Below are 19364 nucleotides of genomic sequence, written 5' to 3' on the forward strand. Positions count from 1 at the left end.
TTTTACTGTTCCAGTTTCCTTTAATGTATAACTGCTGAACTTTCACATAAAATATTTTAGTTTAGTTTGTCCCAAATTGCAAGACTGCAAAGTTGCAAGAATTTTGGTGCATTAGAACGAAACCACATAAAATCCAGTAAAACAACTGGTAAGAACCAGTTAGTTGAAAAGACCTCATGCAGCTTAATAGCTAGTAACTAATTTGTTATTCTCATCTAGTTGTTGAAAACGGCAGGAGTGTTTTAACTTCAACAATATGGTTAAGGACTTTACTCCAGATTGCCACACCCCTGAAACAGACTGAAAACAAGGATCTTACTCGACCTGGAACAAAGCCTTTAGCTGGAGTCAGTACTGAACAATCATGAAACTTTCTAGAACTGGAAGACAAAAACTATAGACATCTGAGTGGACAAAAGCTGCAGGACTTCACGTAAGGCGAAGCAAGGTAGTACTATTTAGATGGAACACATTTAATGGGCAGCGCTGATGTCTTGCTGTGGACATCAATGAATATTTCATGCTCATTATTAATGAACGAATAATGTGCTGGTTCACACGCGGTCTAAGGCCGGTTTGCCTGCTGTAGCAACAGGATCTCCCCTTGTAGTTTTCTCAGGAGAGCCGTTACTGCTTATGTTGGCCGAAGCCAGTGCAGCTTGAGAAAGCTTCTGCCAGCCTGGATTCCAGCAGTGTGAAAAAAAAAAGGTTCAATCTCTCTTCCTCTTTCAGTGCAGTTCTGGGTTTTAAACGCTGTGCTGTCGCAGATGAGGTCGTGCCCAGTGGAAGTTCCCCCTGTACCTTGTGATTAAGGGCCAGCAGCCTCGTAACTGGGGAAGTGTCCTGAATATGTTTTTTTTATGCAACCCATAAAAAAAATATCTTGTATCCTTGCTGTGTCCTGCCTCAACTTTTTTTCCTTGTCAAGCCACTGCTTGATTAAAAAACCCGGCTCATTTGGAAATCTGCCCACTGTCACCGCGGGCTAAGGCTTCTTCTAATTTTGATTTTATCGCGCGGTTTTAATGGTGCATCGTCTCAAGGTGCCGTAGACTAAAGGACGGGTTGTGCACTGTACTGCAAGATAATTGCTGGAGCACAAATGTGAGTTTCAAAGGGTTTTACTGATTCAGAAGCTCGAATTTGGGCTGGAGTATCATTGGGTGGCATGGTGGCGCACTGCTGAGATCTGAGGCCCTCTGGACCTGGGGTGCTGTCTGTGTGGAGTGTGGATGTTGGATGAAACATACTACCAGGATAGGCTCCCGGGGACATTAGCCCTGATATGAATGTGTGTGTGTGAGTGTGTGTGCGCTCTGTGATGGACTTGTGTCCTGCCCGGGCTGTACCCTGCCTTGCGCCTATTACTTTCCGGGTTAGGCTCCGGCTCCGACTCTCCCGCGACCGTGAATTGGATACAGAGGTTAAAAAATGGACAGACGGGTGATCCTCGCACAGTCACAGAGCGACAGAACACTGAGGCTCGCAGCCTCCAATCTGCAAACTATAGAAGGTCCCGAAGAGCGCAATCTCTTTAATACATGTGTGCGAGTGTGTACCTCCAGCTTTTTTTCCCCAAAATGAGACTGCCTGCACGTACGTCGAGAGATTGAGGTGCCGACCGGCGCTCGCTGCCTGCAAAGGGCACCGGGCTTCGGAGCCACGTGACGACGCGAGCCGCCCCCCCCCCCCCCGGGGGGGTGGGGGTCACGTGACGCCCGTGTTGACAGTGGGACCGCTTGCACAAGGAGCTCGGGCTCCGCAGGTGCGTGGTGCAATGTCATGGTCGCGGCGCCTCTGAGCTGAGAGCTGCACCAAAATACAGATTTGTATTTGTCCAGCGGGGCGCGCAGCGCTTTTTGCGATCCACCGCACGTGATAGAGGTCGATGACACAACGCCGACGAGCTTTAAAAGGACAGTCTGTTGTTGTGCGCTTGCCTGTGCCCGGTCCGGGAGAAAAGCCACCCTCTCCGTCACGGAACCGCACCTGGCAGTCTCAGAGTGGATGCTGGAGGTAACAGGTTAGTCTTACTTTGCTGCGCTTCCTCGTTGTGAAGGGGTCAGGGTATTGTAGCGGACAACAAATAACCGTCTGTAGAAATGTATAGCGATACCATTGTGTCATGCAGCTGAGCCAGGAAGTTGGGATTGATGGAGCAATCTTCCAATCTATGCGAGTCCAGCTTTGCGGAGACCAACCAGCTTGTAGACAAGGCGGGTGTAAGAATTCCCGATGTTACAGGTTTGGTTTCGTCGTGCTGAAATTTTAATGCATTTTCCCGTTTTCTTATAGCCACGTCTACTAAGCATTATTTTTTATATTTTACCTGGCTCAAAGCACCCGTAATTGCACTCTTAGCGCAAGTGCAATTTCTGCCCTTAATGCAAAATTGCCGGCTTTATTCTATTGATATTCGACTTGGGGTATGATGTTACAGTATGGGAAGCGAATTGTATTTCCATCTAAATCCATTAGCATTTCGGATTTATACAGGATGTCCTTTGCTATGATATTTTATATCTAGGGAAGTATTTAAGACGCACTTCTTTTATATTAGAATCTTTGTGGATTTCGTAATTAAAAACGAATAGGTGACACGCAAGTATGAATCAACTAAAGTCGGCCTTTATTGTTTCCGTCAGCGTATATGACATCCTTTAAGTAACCGTATTTTAGGCTGTCTCGTTATCTGCATATTTATATACAAGCATTACTTGCATGTTTATGTCCCTCTCTGTTTTTTCAAAAAAAATAACAACAAAGTTAGCTGTGACGGTTTAACTTGTCTTTGGAAATGCTGCCTTACTACTTGAGAAAACAATGACATCCGATCTTTCTAACTGACACTGTCAAACACAAAAGCGGACAAGCAAGTTTAGGAAGATTTTTAAGCCACTGTTGATACTGTTCAGTGAACAATACGTATTATAGCATCCTACCTCATCACTGCTGAAGAATTTGTTTTGTACAGTGCCAGCCAATGTGGTATTTAGATCCAGATGGAGGAGGTTCTGGCAATGCACATCACAATTTAAAAAGTTTCTTTTGTTTGATCTCTAGATCAGGGGTCTCGAGCCTCAGTCCTGAAGAGCGCCCAGTCCAGTTAAGTCTTATGCTAAATAATTGAAGGTGCCCTCCATTCCCTTCTTTTAAGGATTACAAACACTGGGAAGATATTGATCAATTTCAAGTGGTCAGTTAAAACCAGTCTGGAGCTTCAGGGCTGAACAGTATTCTGTTTTAGTTCCGAATGGTCTCTAAATTACTTGAAAGTAGAATTAGCAGTGTAATTGATCCAAGTTAAATTGTGCCGTGTATTTAGAATTTAAAATTGATTATTTAATGGTGACCTGTAGAAATCTGCTGGACTGGGGATCTTCAGGACCAGAGTTGGGTTGTGGACCTTTGCTTTCAGTAAAGACATCTGCTCCAGGTCACAGCACATTAAAATATTAACGTACCCTCCCCTCCAAAAAAAAAATACAAAGTGCTATTTTCTCAGCACTATGAGAAGAGTGGCACGTTCTTGTTAAATTCTGCAACTAAGAAGTACCTGGTTGTAAGAGAACCAGGAGAAAAAAGACATTGAACTGTTGCTGTTGACAATTTTTTTAGCTTGTCCCCATGATTAAAACTCAGAGGTCTCGTATGATAGTTTCACTCAGAGTGCTGACCGGTCTTGTCTGGTCAGACCTCAGGAGTAAAGCCAGTCTGAGCTTGGTCAGCACTGGTCTGAGAGATCACTGGGAAAAAGTGGTTGGTGGACCAACTCCAGTTCGATACAGTGTGCTGTAGGAGGAGCTGTCCTTTGACTGAGACTTTAAGATGAGGTCCTACTATCACACCAGTCTTCATACGCCCTCAGTGTTGGGGTTCAATTCAGCTTCAGGGTAATTCCATCTAGTCTATCTAAATTTCCCCCTCTTTTCAGCTATTGATGAATGAAATTTCCTTTTTTCCTTACAAACGTTGCTGGGCAGAGGACTGCTGTGCATCACCAAGGTTATGGGCTCACCTGATCCAGGAAGAGCGTGCATCTTCCAGTTTTCATTCCAGCTGGGTCTAATTACTTAACTGACGGCCTTACTTGAATTAACAAGTTGCTAAATTGGAATATGTCTGTTTTATCTGTGTTCTTTCGCTGTATCGAAAGCAAATTCCACCAGCTGTTGCGGTGTGGCAAAAAAGAAAGAAAATATGGAATCTTACCATTTTTTTTTTCTCCTCGAAGAGCTGGGAGTTCTTTAATTATTGCACTTCGTGAGTAAAATAACCTCCTAAATGTTTAAGAATTGAAAACAAAAGAGTTTCCCATTAAAGCTATTATTGAGTTACTGATGCTTGGCTGGAATGAAAACTGGCAGGTCTGTTGCACCTCCAGAACCAGGATTGGGAACATCTGACCTGTGTGGTGCCCTCCTGTATATAAAACACACTGGACACCTGCAGGATGTGAAGTTCTTGCATTTCATATTAATTCCATTCTTCAGTTCATATTAAGAGGTGCAGACATTTCTTTGTTGAATTTTTTGAGAGGGAAGTTGGTGAGCTAAATTCACCACTTGAAGGCACATAAATTTACCCCAGTAAATTTTGTCTGCGCTGCTTTCAGAAGGTGAGGTATTTAAGCCTCCATTTTAAGGAACAGAACACCATCATCTGCAGCTCACTGGTGGCGTCCTGTCAGCATAACTGCGTTTCAGTCCATTCTGAAGTTTTGGGAAAGGAATATATTTGAATGGGACGCGTCTGTTTCCTGTCAAATCTTGCGTAGCAGTTCCTGATATTTACGCAGTGCTTTGGTTGAGGAGGTAGACAGTTAGATCTGGCTGTTATGCTTGGGTCACGTACAGTACAGACCACATTACCCTGCCATTCATGACAAACAAAAGTCTTTTACTGGAGTGTCCAATATCACATCATCATCATCATCACATCACTTTCAATAACTGCTTATCTGGTTCAGGGTCACGGTGGCTCTGGAGCCTGTTCTGTTCATACGGTAGGATACTCCCTGGATGGGACGTCCGTCTACAGCAGGGCAGACGCAGACACGCACACTCGCACCAGGGCCAGTTCTCCAGAAGCCAATTAACCTGCCAGCGTGTCTTCGGACCGTGGAAGGAAGCTGGAGCACCTGGAGGAAACCCCAGCAAACATGGGGAGAACTTTTAAACCCCGTGCAGAGAGCCGTGGGAATTGAACCCAGGGCCCCAGCACTGCTGACCACTGCATCGTCGTGCCGCCCTTAAAGGCACACAAGATATTACACGTACTTTAGAATATGAGATGTTACAACCAAGATGATGCAGTTTGTCCAATCTAACCCGTTTGGTAGTTAATAGCTAATGGATCCAAAGATCTCATCCAGCCTTTTCCTGAAAGAAGCCAGGGTATCGGCTTTACTGGGATAGTTAGGGTAGTTTGCTTCATCTCCCCACAGCCCTTTGTGGAAAGCTGCTGCTCCCAACCATTTTGTTAAAAGGTAAATTTGAGGTCAAAGCTTGCATCCCTGTCTCCTTTCCCAATGCGCAGTTGAGCACTGCCTGACCCATGTGGATTTATTGACCAGTTAGGAGGCAGTTCACAGGAAAGGTAAAATACCAGCAAAAGAGTGAAGAGCAGCTCTACCATTTTGGCTGTTCTTCAGGAAGCCTCTTGAAATGAAAAGTGCATTTGTCATTCTTGAGAAAAACCTTAATCTTACTCAAATATTTACCTTCAGTAAGACTTTCATGATTTATTTGTCTGGGGGCAGCTCTTACAGCATCATTGAGAAACAGTCTTTTCATGATTCATCACCCAGGGGTCAGAGTTACCACATTCTTTGTTCTTTAATGTGTTATCCACCCAAGATTTATATTTTATAAAGAAGTAATGTAAGATACTGACATGTGTAGCATATTTTTAGAGGATGGTGGGCACAAGACTGTGCTTTATCACTTGTAGCTATAAGCTGCAATATAAATATTGGGCTGATGTTCATGTGAACTTTTTTTAATTCATTGAACTGTTGATAGATGGAATACCAGATTATATCTCCTCCTCTGGATGGTGTTCCCCTGGAGTTAAACTACCTGCTTATGAAATTATTATTTTTAAAAATGTGGGCGGCACAGTGCTGGGGCCCTGGGTTCAGTTCCCGGGGTGCTGTCTGCGTGGAGTTTGTATGTTCTCCCCGTGTTTGTGTGGGTTTCCTCCCACAGTCCGGAGACGTACTGGTAGGTTAATTGGCTCCTGGGAAATCTGGCCCTGGTGTGAGTGTGTGTGTAGCTGTGTGCCTACCCTGTGAAGGACTGCCTTGCTCTTTGCCGGGTTAGGCTCGGGCTCCCCCGTGCCCCTGAATTGGATGGAGAGGCTAGAAAATGGACATGACGGCTTTCTTATTGCTGACCAGTAAGAGCGTCACTAGGATTTGGGGCTGCTCTCCTCGCAGATCCCCTTTTGCAGTTGGTTTCGTTTCGAGATTTCCAGCGCGTTACAAAACAAGTGACATCAGTTCCTTGAAATCGGGCGCCTCCCGAGGAGCAGGAAACAATGTTTTGACAAGGTTTTTTCGTTAATTGATAGATGGGGGTTCGGCTGGCTAGCCCATCTCTTCTCGTGCAGGAGCACCGGCATCGGGGGAACGAAAGGCAGGGCAGTGCTCATACTCCAGGTGTCAGGCAGGAAATGTTTGCCTCCTTTCCTCAAGGTGCTTTAAAAATGCTTGAGGACCAGCCCGCCTGTTCATCAGCAGAGCTGCAAGGAGACGGTTCTGGCCAGGGTAGTTAACCGCGGTGACCATGCATCGCTCAAAATAAAGAACAAACTGTTTCCCAAGAACTAGGTGAGAAATGTAATCCTTGCGATATCGGATACTGGGACGCTTATCCTAAAACGTCCAGTTAAGTTTTTGGACCTGTAACAGAGCCAGTGGTAAGGGGTTACCAGCTTGGATTTAGTGTTGCGGTCTTTGTTCTAGCTGAGGGGGATGTTGGCCATCTGAGCTTGACAGAGCCATGCACCCTTGACCCCGAGAATCCCCCTAAACCTACAGGAGAGTGAGCTTTGATTGCAGGGGCGATGAAGCTCTGGCTGACTGCACTGTGCAATCTTCTGCACCTGGCTACATCCTGGGGTTGTTTTTATGAATTACCAGCAAGCACCGTTTTCCTGTCAGGCGTCCTGGGATCTTGGAGCCTATCCTGGACGCCCAGGGCACAGGGCAGGGCTATACCCTTTCTTGGACACCAGATCCTCGCAGGGTGCATACAGAGACGCGCAGAGCACCCGGAGAAAACCCGTGTGAGCCGTGGGAGACCACGCAGACTCCCCACGGAAGGTCACCCATTCCAAAATCAAATGACGGACCCAAGGCAGCCAGATGAACTGCCACGCCACTCTCTTTCAAGCGCAAATTTATCGGTGCCCGGTGGCACTCGGTCAGCGCGGTACCACGATATTTCAGGATTCTTTTTCAGGAAGCTTTGGACATCCCTGTTATGCTCCTATAATTCATAGATGGATGGTTGATGGCTGTGGCGGGCGTGTGGAGCAGTGGTTAGGGTTTTTTTCAACTAGTAGGTTGTGGGTTCAAATCCGAGGTGAGGCACTGCTGTACTTCACCCTAATTGCTCTGTTAAAATACCCCACTGTATAAATGGCTGTCAGTATAAGCTGCTTTGGATAAAGGTGTCGGGCAAATTAACTAGTGATAGCGCAACAGTATTGTAGGCTGGGCTTAGACCTCGCAGAGTCTGGACAACAGGGCAAGTCAGACGCCAGTGCAGTACTGTTTATTACTGAAACTTAATGCTACAGCCTGTAGTAGTGTAACTCTGAATAGACTGCTTTCATGCTGACGTGCTGAAAGAGTTTTCACCTGATCTCTCCTAGGGCTCTTTTTTTTTTTTCCATGCTGCCATTATCTTGTGTTCTCGCACTGCTTGTGCCGCCCGTTCTCGTTTTGATGAAACACTTCCATTCTCAGTGTAATGCGAACACCGGTGGGGAGGAAAGACACAAAAACAAGCACTGTGCTGTTGCAGCTGGAGAAACCAGGTTTTGTTTCCTGGTTTGAGAGTGGATCACCTGTCCTTTTTGAGACTATTTCCTTGTTTTTTTTGTTGTTGTGCACAGCTGGCTCTAGGCCCTGTCGGGCTGTGTCACTGCTTTCTCAGGCGTTGTCTGCGACTTGCAAATCTTTAGCCCGCCGGCCTCAGTTCTCATTTATTTTTTTAAATGAACTCTAGTGACCTGTTTCTTGTGAGACAGCTCTGGAAATGTTTTGGGATTGATTTTTTTTCTTAAAGAACAGTTCTGGTCCTCAGATCTGTCAAGAAAGCAGATGTTGGTTCCTGATATTTTTGATTGTGTAAGACTTTCTGGTACAGAGGTTACAGGGCTTATGAAGTGTGAGCCATAGTTAGAGTCAAAACAGGCGTACTAACTAAAAATAAAAATATTTCCCCACAGTTTTCATAGAAGCCAAAAATGTTTCTGGCACTGATCTTAATCAGTTTTCTGGAAGAATTGCAATAACTTTGCTTGGTAGTGTGGCTGTAATGGTGCTGGTTTGCTTTCTGATTTTAATTGCTTTGTTTCACTTGGTATATTCTGAATGCATGAAAACCTTTTTCATGTGCTGTTGTCTGGCAGGGTGTTATAATGATGCTGTTAAGTAATTAACACTGATTATTAAAGAACATTAGCATCTTTTTGTATCTGCAAGATTCGTACTTATTCTTGCAGTGAAGGACTACTTAATTGACTTAATTGCTCAAGAACTACCTAAAGGAAATTCAACTTTCGTGTTGCTAAAAGTCTTCCATTTTATTTTGTGATCTTTTGTAGAAAGGTGTAATTTTTAGATTTTAATAAAGAGATTAAGATTTGACCAGCAATGGGAACGGGTTGAGAGAATTTATTTGGTGCTCAGTAGACCTGTTGTTTGTAAACTTAAATCAGTGGCTCCATTTCAGTTGGAATTTCCTCACAATAGGGGTTAGGGCTCCTCCTGATCTGTGTCCTCTCTCTCATCTCCTGCGCAGGTCCCCTGCTCCTTCTGGAACATGGCTGTGCTGCGACAGTTCCGTCTGCTGCTCTGGAAGAATTACATCCAGCAGGTAAACATCTCGTCTGCCTGCGGTTAGCCCAAGTCTGCAGGGTGCCACAGAAGCAGCCGTGTGCAGGCTCTGTTCCTATGGCTGTGTGCAAAGATCTCGGCCCTTTCCCGACACAAAGGGGTTTAATTGTAGCACATGAGTCATTTTTCCACCTTCAAAAAAAATTTGGATATTTTTTTTGTCCTTCATCCATCCATTTTTTAATTGCTTCTTCCAATTCAGGATTGTAGAGAAGCCAGAGCCTATCCCAGGAAAGCAACCGGCGCAAGGCAGGCTACACCTTGGATGGGACGCCAGTGCATTGCAGGGCAGATAGATACAGACAAACAGTCACACCAGGGTCAGTTTTCCCAGAAGCCAATTGGCTTGAAGTGACCAGGTGGAAACCTGGCAAGAACATACAAACTCCACACAGACAGCTCCCCAGGAATTAGACCCAGAGTCTCAGTACTGCGAGTCAGGAAACTCTTGCGGTTTCTTGTGGATGACTTTATATGATGGAGAGACATTGAAAACATTTGAGGTTTCAGAAACCTGCAGCAGTTTGGTAGATTGTGTTGAAATCTAGTTGGTTGGTTTTGCTGAAAGTCTGAGACCCGAATTTCTCTCCTCTTGAAGGTCAGGGAAGCTGCAGGGACATAGGCTTCAGAATTCGTGGCTGTTTAAAGGCCCATCTGGGGAGGAGAAGTTTGTGGGACCCTTTGAGCGAAACATCAGATATGTCTGTGGCTCTTGATTGTCACAGCATAAAAGATGGATCTGAACTTTGCTGACTAAGGTTGTGTGGATTTGCAGTTTGTAGACCGATTTATCGTTGAACGCTTAAGCTTTCATTCCTAATCTCCCCTGGCCAGCCTTTCAATCTCCTTGCTTCTATCCCAGCCTCCTCATTTCTTTGCTTTGTGTGCTGAGCCTTTGATATTGTGAAGCAAGAAGAGGCTCTGCCAACAGCACTCAGTGATCAGTCCCACGACTTCTGTACAAGTGGGAAAAGTTCTGGTTGGGCTGTGGGACATGCGGAAGAGAGGTGGAACAAGGTGAACTCCTGTAGTAATGACCTGCTGTGTTGCTGTCTACTGCTGTTTTGTCTAAAATGTGTTTACTGTACTGATAGGGGAAAGCGCAGAGAGAGGAGACCCATTGCAGTGCAAGAGCAACTGACATCGATTAACGTCTGAAAGCTGCTAATGCCCTAAACTTCAAATGTTTGTGAAGTTAAACTCTAGTGTTTTTCCATAGTGTGTTTAAAGATATGGTTCTGTAATACACCCTTTCAAACTTTATGGATAATGAGTCTTTGGTTTATGTCTGGTTATAACGAAGAAGTCCTGAGAATGTGTATTTTTTGGGGTCTAGTTTACAACTATTCTGATTCAGGCTCCCAAATCCTTAAGTTCCGATTTCCAAAATAATTCTGATCGTGCAGTTATGGCAGCTCAGAAGGGTTCTTCGTGTGTCCCCTCTTGGAAAAGAGCACGGTTACACAAGAAATCATGTTTTTACACTGTAAAAGGCACGTAGCAGTTTAGTATATTATTAGTGCACCACGAAGATTCAGAGTAATGTTGATTTCAGGCTTTCCTGGAATGAAGGGCTTAATCCCTTTCTACAACTGTGTGTTCATCTGGTGACCTCAATGAAAGCATTCACTTGCATCTTAAATTGGTTCCACTCGTATGTCTGAGTCAGATGACGAGGGCTGCTTTTACACCATGTTTCAAGATCTGGTGCTGATCACCGGAGCGTCTTTTTCCATAATAGCGGTGTCTGAAAAGAGAGATCACACTGACCCAAGAAACAGTAGGTGACTGGGTTACATGCATGAAGCGCAGAATAATAAGTACAAATGTAAGATGCACCTGAATGACAGTAGGATAGTTCAAGCTACACTAAGATCCTTCAGCTCCTGTTGGATTCTTTGCTACGATCTTTAGGAATACAGGTAGCAGGTTAAGTACAGTGTGCAAAATGGCCTGATATAACTCTCATTTGACCTGATGTTGTTCATGTTGAAAGTCTGCAGTATGTGTTCCTGTAGGGCATTTTCATCCTTACTCCAGACAAGCCACCTCCAGCAGATTTTACTCGTTCAATTGCCTTAATCTACAATTTAATAGTAATCAGCTGCAGGTAATGTATAAAGTTTAAATAATTCAGAAATTGCTTGGAGCAGTTGAATGGTCAGCCTTCAAGGACCAGAGATCTCTTAATTGCAAACATTAACTGTAATCAGTAATGTGCAAATGTTCGCAATTTTCACGGAACATGTGAGTGAGGGTGGGCAATTAGACTGCCTGTTCTGGGCTCTCCAGGAGTAGAGGTTGTTACGCAGTGACATGTTACAGGGTTGGAGACTCCTGACACTGGGGCTGTGAGCTCTCTCAAGAGGCTGAATGATCTGAGCTCTCAGCAATGGGAGCTGAGCTGCTTGCAAAGTTGAATTGTTTTGTCTTCTATTCATGAGCAAATATTTGTACTCCGTGTGCAGACAATGTGGCAAATGACCCAATTTTGCTCTAAAATATCTATATCAAGCAAGTTATGTTACACAACTGTGTACCATGTTGGGTAACGGAGTTCTCTCCACATTGTGCACTGCGTGTTCTTTTAATCATATTTTCTGTTACACTTTAAAGATTATTTGTAGGTTCTGCGTCATGGCGAATTGAATAGCAGGCTGTTTTCCCTATCTTGGGGTCTAAAGAGTAACATGTGGGTTTTGATCAGTTCAGTAAATGAATCATTTACTGTAAGTCAGGAATGACCAGTAGAGAGCCTTGATAGCCTTGATTGTGTTGAATTTGTTCATTTCAAACGAGTCCTCCCACTGTCCAGAGACATGCTGGTAGGCTAACTGGCTTCTGGGAAAAGTAGCCCTGGTGTGAGAAGGTGCTTGTGTCTGTGTGTGTCCTGCGATAGACTGGTGTCCTGTCCAGAGTGTATCCTGCCTTGTGCCCTTTCTTTGCCGAGACAGTCTCCAGCTCCCCTGTGACTCCGAATTGGATAAAACAGTTAGAAAAAGGATGGACGACTACTTAATTGAACAAATCTTTTGCTTGTATGGTAAAAGGTGTTCCCAGTGTTTAGAAATTGATGATTGAAGGCTGACCTGTGGAAGGTGCTGGTCTTCCCTGGGCTGCAGTCCGGACCCTAGATCTCTGTGTTTTTGGAGTCCCAGGGGCTGTGGTTAGGGTTAGGGTTACTAACAGAAGCACAGTTAATGGGAAATAGGTGGGCCTCGTAAACTAGTTGGCGATTGACACAGTTCCATGGCCGTATGGGAGTTCTTATTCTTGTCATTCTCGGTGACCAAAGGACCGGTTATTCCCTCTGGAAAGGGTTTTTAAAGGGCACAGAGTGCCACATAACTACCCCAAAATATACCTCTGTCCTCCATTCTCGCATATCAATGTTTAAATTGGCATGCTAATGCTTTATGAATATAACATGCCATAACCTTGCCTGCCCTGAGTGTACTTTCCCTGTTTTTTCTCCCAGAAGCGTCAGATCCTGGTGACTCTCGTTGAAATCGCCCTGCCCCTGCTTTTCGCCGCCATCCTCATCATCCTGAGACAGCGGGTGACGTCCACCATCCACCCCAACGCCACCTCTTACGACCGCTTCTCCGTCTCGGATATCCCCTGGCCACTGTCCTGGCTGTCCCTGCAGCTGGCCTACATCCCCGGCAACGTCAGCGCGGTTCGGAACGTCGCCGTCGACGTGCAGAAGAGCCTTAGCACCTACTCCATCGGAGAAGGCAAGTACTGTGCTTGGCGTCGGAGGTTAAAGGTCAAGCCGGCAGCTTGTCCAGCCTTTTCTAGCGGGGAACTATGGTTACCCATCGGTACAAGCCCGTGAAGTATCCCAGCGTACTTCAGCAGTCAACTGAAAAAATGTTCTTCATATTGATTATATTATTGACACTCTTTTGAAATTTGCACGTCAATCGAAAGGGCCATTTTGTCCCCCAAACGGACTAATTTATTTCTCAGGCAGTATAAATGATGCTGCCAGACGGCTTACTTTTATTTTCTTCTTTGCTGAGCAAATTATGGTGGAAAACATCCATCCTCCTTAGAGTCGTGTTCTGGGCAAAGAAGGATTCGCCTTTTCGTCCCAAAACGTTTTGGGAATCTATCCTTCACCCCTGGCTCTAAGCTTGATAAATAATGTTTTGCAAGCACAGCTCACAAAAGAGTGACCAGTCCAACTCCATGATTTTTTATGGATTCCATTATGATAGCTACCCAAAAGTTGGATATTTTTCTAAATATTGTAGATTGGTCTAGCTCCTCAGGTCTTTTTGGCTATGATTCAGTATATGTCCTGAATATAAAAAAATGTAGCAATGCTGCTTTCTGTCTCCTTGATGAATTCAATCCCGTCTTGATCACTCCTGCCAGTCTAGCTTGTCTTTCCAGTGTGCTCTGTAGTGCTGGGGTGGGGTAATTGAACTGGCCTTTCAGGTCTTCTAATAATTGTGTTCAGAGGAAACGCCATCGCAGCTGTAAAAGCAAATTATCCGTCTGCAGACAGAGCCGCCGAAGAGGATGGGATTGTTTTCTGTCCTAATATTTCCTGACAACACCAATCAATCCCTAGTGTCAGCTGCAAAATGTAGCTGCCCAGCAACAGATGTGCCCAGTAAGGTGTTCCTCGTTCCAAAGTTTGCAATCAGAAAGTCGCATGCAGTACCTCTTACCAGGTTCAGGACTATCACGTGATTCATAGCAATATGTGACTCTTCCCCTCTATGTATTCCTCTCATCACACCCTGCTGCGAGGCTTAATCCTGGTGGTGTGCTAATTTTCTTGCGTCCTGTCTGTTCTATGTCTCCACTATCCTAGAATAGCTCTTCTCCTGTCTACCAGATATCTTTGCCTAGTTAAAGCATCCTTGTTGTTTGGATGAAGTATTTATTTATTGGCAGCTTGATCTGTCGGTTTTTGTCATTTATAATTGGCAGTTTTTCTTTATATGCCCACCCCGATTGGGAACCGGCAGCTGCTTCGAATTCTGGCTTGTGACTCCCGTTCAGCACAGGGGGAATGTGTTTCTCTGTCACAAGCAGCTGTCGAGCAGTGCTGGACAGGAGAGTTAGTGCAGAGTGGAGGATGCCCGTTGGTGTCATTGCAGGTTCTCGTCAAATCGCAGCAGTCTCTGCTGCGTAGAGAGCCGGCAGTACCTTGCTCGCTTAATCCCAGCTTAATCACCTCAATGATGCCCATTCTCTCGCACAGTGAGGAGGTACTTTGCTCTCTCTTCTAGCTGGAAAGGGCCTGGGCAAATGAAAACCACCACACAGCTTGTCTGTCCAGCCTCTGTGGCCTCCCACATTACCACCTCCTTTGCTGTCCTTTCTCCAGTCACCACACAGTCTGACAGACCAGCTGAATCACTTGCCACCCTGAGAATACTTCTCACTTGTGTTCTCAGTCCTGGCTGATCCCATTTGGTTGGGGATACTCCTATGGGATAAATACCGGTGCCCCTCACCTAGCGACAGGTGGCTTGATAGAGTTGTGCAACTTGACTAAGTTCAGACTGACTCACTCACTGCTCTTTTACAAGGCTCTCAGTTACTTTAGGGATTTGGCTAATTCTACAGGATCCTATTCCAAAAGCTCCTTTCCCTCCAGTGGAGTCATTCATTTTAGAGGTCTCCACACTCACTTCCCCATGTGTGTTGAATCAGAATTCGACACCTGCTTCCAATCTCGCTACTTTCAGTAGCCATTTTGGCTCAAGGCCACAGCCTGGGTTTGAGCCAAGATGGTAGCTTCTTCCAGACACTACCTCTTTCTTCACCTCTCCCCCACATTCTTGTCTGAATAAATGCACTGTAGTTTTAGAAGTGTTTTATTTCTGAGGAATGTACCTTTTGTAAAAATGGTGCTGAAAACGGCTATAAAAAATATTTGCATGTTATTGTGTTACAATATGGACTCCTAATGTATCTAATTGGGAGTTTTTGCCATTGATTGATACAAAACACCCTATAATGTCAAAGTGAAAACAAAATTCTACAGTCCTCATAAATTAATAAGAATTATAAATTAGAAAAAAACTAATTTCTTAGGCATTCATTCTCTAAGGTGTGCGCAAATAAGGTGTTTCACATGAGTTCAGGTTTAATTCACCCATCTCTGAGAGGTTGCATTGTAGATGAGCAGAGCTCCCAGCAAAAACTGAAGACAAAAGAACATTTTCAAAGCAAATCGCGGATATTGAAATGCTTCAGCCAGGAGAACGATATAAGTACATTTTGAAGGATATAAGTAAGTTGGGGGCATCAAATATACCCCAAAACACAGCAAAGTCCATTGTAGAGAAATGTAGAAAATATGGCACAATTGTGAATCTGTGCATAACGGGTTGTTCTCAAAATCTGAGGATCTGGTCGAGAAGGGCGCTAGTCGGGGACTCCAGCTAGGGGCCTGTGACAACTTTTCTAGTCTTCTGTGGCTGAGATAGGAGACACTGTGCATACGACAACACCTGCCCACAAATCTGGGCTTCAGGGGGGAGTGGCCAAACGAAAGCCATCGTTCACATAAAAACTCCTGTCAACCTTGACTGCAGTTTGCCAGCAGGCACGTGGGAGACGGAGACCGAGTGGAAGAAGATTCTACAGCGCGGTAAGAGCAAAATCGATCCTTTTGACAAGCGCAACGCCGTGCATCATCCTGAGAAACGCCACCCGGCCCTGAAGCATGGTGGTGGAGCCTCGTGCTCTGGGCTGCGTCGGGGCCTGGAAGGCTTCTGAAGGTAGAAGGCACAGTGGATGCGGCAAAGCACAGTAAAATCCTGGAGAAGAACCTCCCAAGTCCCAGGTCTCCTGCAGACCGCAGCGGAAGAATCGTCTTTCACCTGCACAGCGACCAAAACAACACGCGAGTGGCCTCAAAACTAAAAAGGTCCATGTTCTGGAGTGACCCCATCAAAGCCCAGACCTCAGTCCCATTGAGAATCTGTGGTAGAGACCTTGAAAGAGCTGGTGAGGACTCGTGGCTGTAATTTCTGCCATAGGTGCCTCTACCAGATATTGACTCAAAGTGAGTGGATACATATGCACTTTGTTATTTTTTGTTTTATATGTCTAAATTAATTTAGATCTGTAGAATGTTGTTTTTACTTTGATGTTATAAAGTGTTTTATGTCAATGGCAAAGAATCCCAGTTCAATACATTATGATTCCATATTGTAACACAAAAACATTTGAAAGAGTCCAAAGGGGGTGAATACATTTTGATAGCATCCGAATCTCCTTTAAAGACTCGGGCGCCCCCTTTCATTACCCAAAGACATAACTACCTGTTCCAATTCCTGCACGCTGGCCAAGCTGGACGAGTGGTGCTATTATAATGATGGTAATTTGCTTGGCAGATTCAGGGCAATTTACAGTTGCCTACGCTACACAGTAAGTGGATAAACAAAATAGATAACAGAATCAAGATGATGATTTATTGCATTCTCTCACCTACAAGTGACCGTGCAAGTCTGAAAGGAGGGATAATTCAAACATCAAGAAGCCAAGTGCAGATTTGTGCCTGTGCGGGGTAGATATTGTGTAGTGATCCAACAGCACAAGCAGGTCAGCAAAGAAGAGGTGTACCTTCCGAGTCCAGGGAGGCCTGAGTGCAGTTACTGGGGGGGAAATGCCTGAAAGTGCGTTTTGTACCGAGCCTGTGAGAAGACCTTGCTCTTTGGCCTTTGATGACACGATCCTTTTGTTTCCCATTTGTCTTGGGCCCTGCTGAGCTTATTGAGCTTGCGGCTGCTGCTGGAGGCGATTTCAAAAGCTGACTGCCCGCGAAGCGAGTCGTGTTCATGATATTAGAGATGTTTGCGGTGGCCATAGCTCCCCACTGCTGAATATCCAGATCATTGGTCTCCCTTTTGGTTTTCCTCTCATGGCCGCATTGACCCACGGAGTGCCTCACGCCAATCGGTGAGCTTTCATCTCAAGGTAGCCGTTCTGATTTATAGAGGGGGGCTTATTTTATAGACTTATTTGAAATGGCCTCCATTTGTCATTTGCCGCCTAAGGGCATATCTTGTTCAACTCCATGGATGCTAAATGGGGGCAGCACAGTAGAGCAGTGGTGAGCACTGCTGCCTCGCAGTGCTGGGTGCCTGGGTTCAGTTCTGGACCCGGGGTGCTGTCCGTGTGTGAGTTTGTATTGTACGTTCTCCCCATATTCATGGGGATTTTCTCCAGTTTCCTCCCACAGTCCAAAGACGGACCGGTTGGTTAATTAGCTTCTGGGAAGACTGGCCCTGGTGTGAGTGTGCGTCTGTGTCTGCCCTGCGATGGATTTGCCGTTCTGTCCAGGGTGGACCCCCGCCTTGTGCCCATTGCCTGCCGAGACGGGCACCAGCTCCCCCGCCACCTTGAACTGGATAAAGCCGTTAGAAAGCGGATGGGGTTTGCCAGACCTTGGAAATGATTTGCTTGTTTGTTTGCCCTTCGCGTATGGAGTCCGGGCCGAGCACACCATCCACTTCGGCTGACCTCACGTGGAAGTTTGCAGAATCCCATCCTTTGTAGTTGAAGAAGTGTGTCATGTGGCACTGAGCCCACCTGCTGGTTGGTGCCCATGGAGATACCCACCACCCCCACAAACGCGCATTGAGTCACGTCCAATTGCAAAACAGATTCGTCACCCATGAAACATTCTCTCACTCGTCAGAGAGGTTGTGTTTTCCTGTGGTTTTGCAGGAGACCTGTAAAACGCCGACACAGTTTAGAAGCATTCCAGTAACTCCTGAATGATGGTGTGCTTTGTGCTGTGGGTGGAAAGAGCAGGAAGACTGAAGGCTGTCAAAAGTCTGATATCCAGAGCTACAGGGGCTGAAAGGCCTCCCTCTCATTTGTCACCTTCCTAATCTTGTTTTGTAATTTATAATTAATACAATTATATGTCCATCAAGCTTATTCTTTACAGTATTAGAATTTTGTTTTGCCCTTTTAAAGGAAAAGCAAATGTCCATTTAAATTAAAAGTTACATGGAAAGAACTAAAATGAGTAGTTTTGGTTCATGTGTGATCTGTTACTCATGCAAAGTCCCGGGACCACACAGGATAATGCGCTGAGCCGGTCGTTATCATGCAGGTGCTTTCTAGTTGTGTTTACACTGTGGTCTTCCCTGCCTCAGTCAGCACTAGTGTGTCAATGTCTACACCTTTATCTTTATGTGAGACATTTGAAGATTCTCCCCAAATCATGTTTTGTAGCAATCACTAAGCATTTAGGGGAACATATCTTGCCTAACTGTTTAATAAAGAAACTTGATATGGATTCATGTTGGGTGCCTTCGTTTGTGGGCTAATGTGATCTGGTAGTTTACCAGCTACATGGATATGCAAGTAAAACTGAGAACGGGAGACACCTCTTTTCCCAAAGGGTGGTTGGAGGTCTGGAACAAGCTACCCGGCCATGTGATGGATGCCAATCCCCAAGCTTGTTTCGCAAAACAGCTGGATGAGACCCTGGGATGAAAGCACTACAAACGGGGATAGATGGACCGAATGACCTCCCCTTGTTTGCAACCTTTAAGCTCTTTTTTCCTTTCAATAACGGTGTTTTTTCCACTGCAGAATAAAACCTGTTTGTGATGAAAGGGTCTTGTGGTTAATGCATCCATCTAGACTTTCAGAATGATCCAGTATGTCAGTTAGCAATGTGTATTGTACGACATTTGAACCAAAGCCATTTCATATTTCTGAGGATGTCTAGGTCAGCTGATGTCACCTGTACCTCAATTAAGCTCAGCAGGTTACTGTCCTATGTGCTTTCCTAAGAAAAGCTGGTGTTGGTTGTACAGACTTCAGGATATTCCCTTTTCTCTGGCAGGCCTTAGTGTCTAAAATACTGTCGTACATGGTCGCACGGTCTAGAAACAAAATGGGCTTTGAACGAAAATACATTCATGCTTGCTGTAAACATAGCTTTTCAGGCACATTTCTGTATAGACAGCACTGGCTTTTTTTGCCAGAACAATGAAACCCTCCAAAACCTAACTAACCATTGCAGCTGAGACTTAGGTATTCAGATAAAAATGTGCTCTGGGACGAGGAAGCGGGTCTGGTTCAGGGGTTCTGACCGAGCTGAAGAATTTCAAAGGAAATTTAAAGCACTGAATTATTGATCTGAGGGTGAAGAGTAGGTATACTTGGGTGTAAAAAAAAAAAAAGGCAGCAGTTCTGAATCTGTACTGCACAATATTTATTTGGCATTTCTAATTCCCTC

At 45.1% G+C, this 19364-nt stretch overlaps 1 protein-coding gene across 3 annotated transcripts in view; it reads left to right on the plus strand.

The window, feature by feature from the left end:
• Window positions 1–1704: 1704 nt before the first annotated feature.
• The window catches only part of abca3b (ATP binding cassette subfamily A member 3b), a 60372-nt gene continuing 42712 nt past the window's right edge, over window positions 1705–19364 (plus strand). Inside the window, exons 1-3 of one of the 3 annotated variants that reach the window (XM_088612429.1) lie at window positions 1705–2016; window positions 9036–9110; window positions 12609–12867. In XM_088612429.1, coding sequence (XP_088468555.1) covers window positions 2008–2016; window positions 9036–9110; window positions 12609–12867 — 343 coding nt within the window. In that variant the 5' untranslated portion in view covers window positions 1705–2007. Of the gene's footprint in view, window positions 2024–2224; window positions 2245–9035; window positions 9111–12608; window positions 12868–19364 lie in introns of those variants that run through there. The other 2 variants (XM_088612431.1, XM_088612430.1) reach the window with 2 other exon arrangements.

The sequence above is a fragment of the Lepisosteus platostomus genome, chromosome 19 (assembly GCF_059453375.1).
Source record: "Lepisosteus platostomus isolate fLepPlt1 chromosome 19, fLepPlt1.hap1, whole genome shotgun sequence".
Lineage (NCBI taxonomy): Eukaryota > Metazoa > Chordata > Actinopteri > Semionotiformes > Lepisosteidae > Lepisosteus > Lepisosteus platostomus.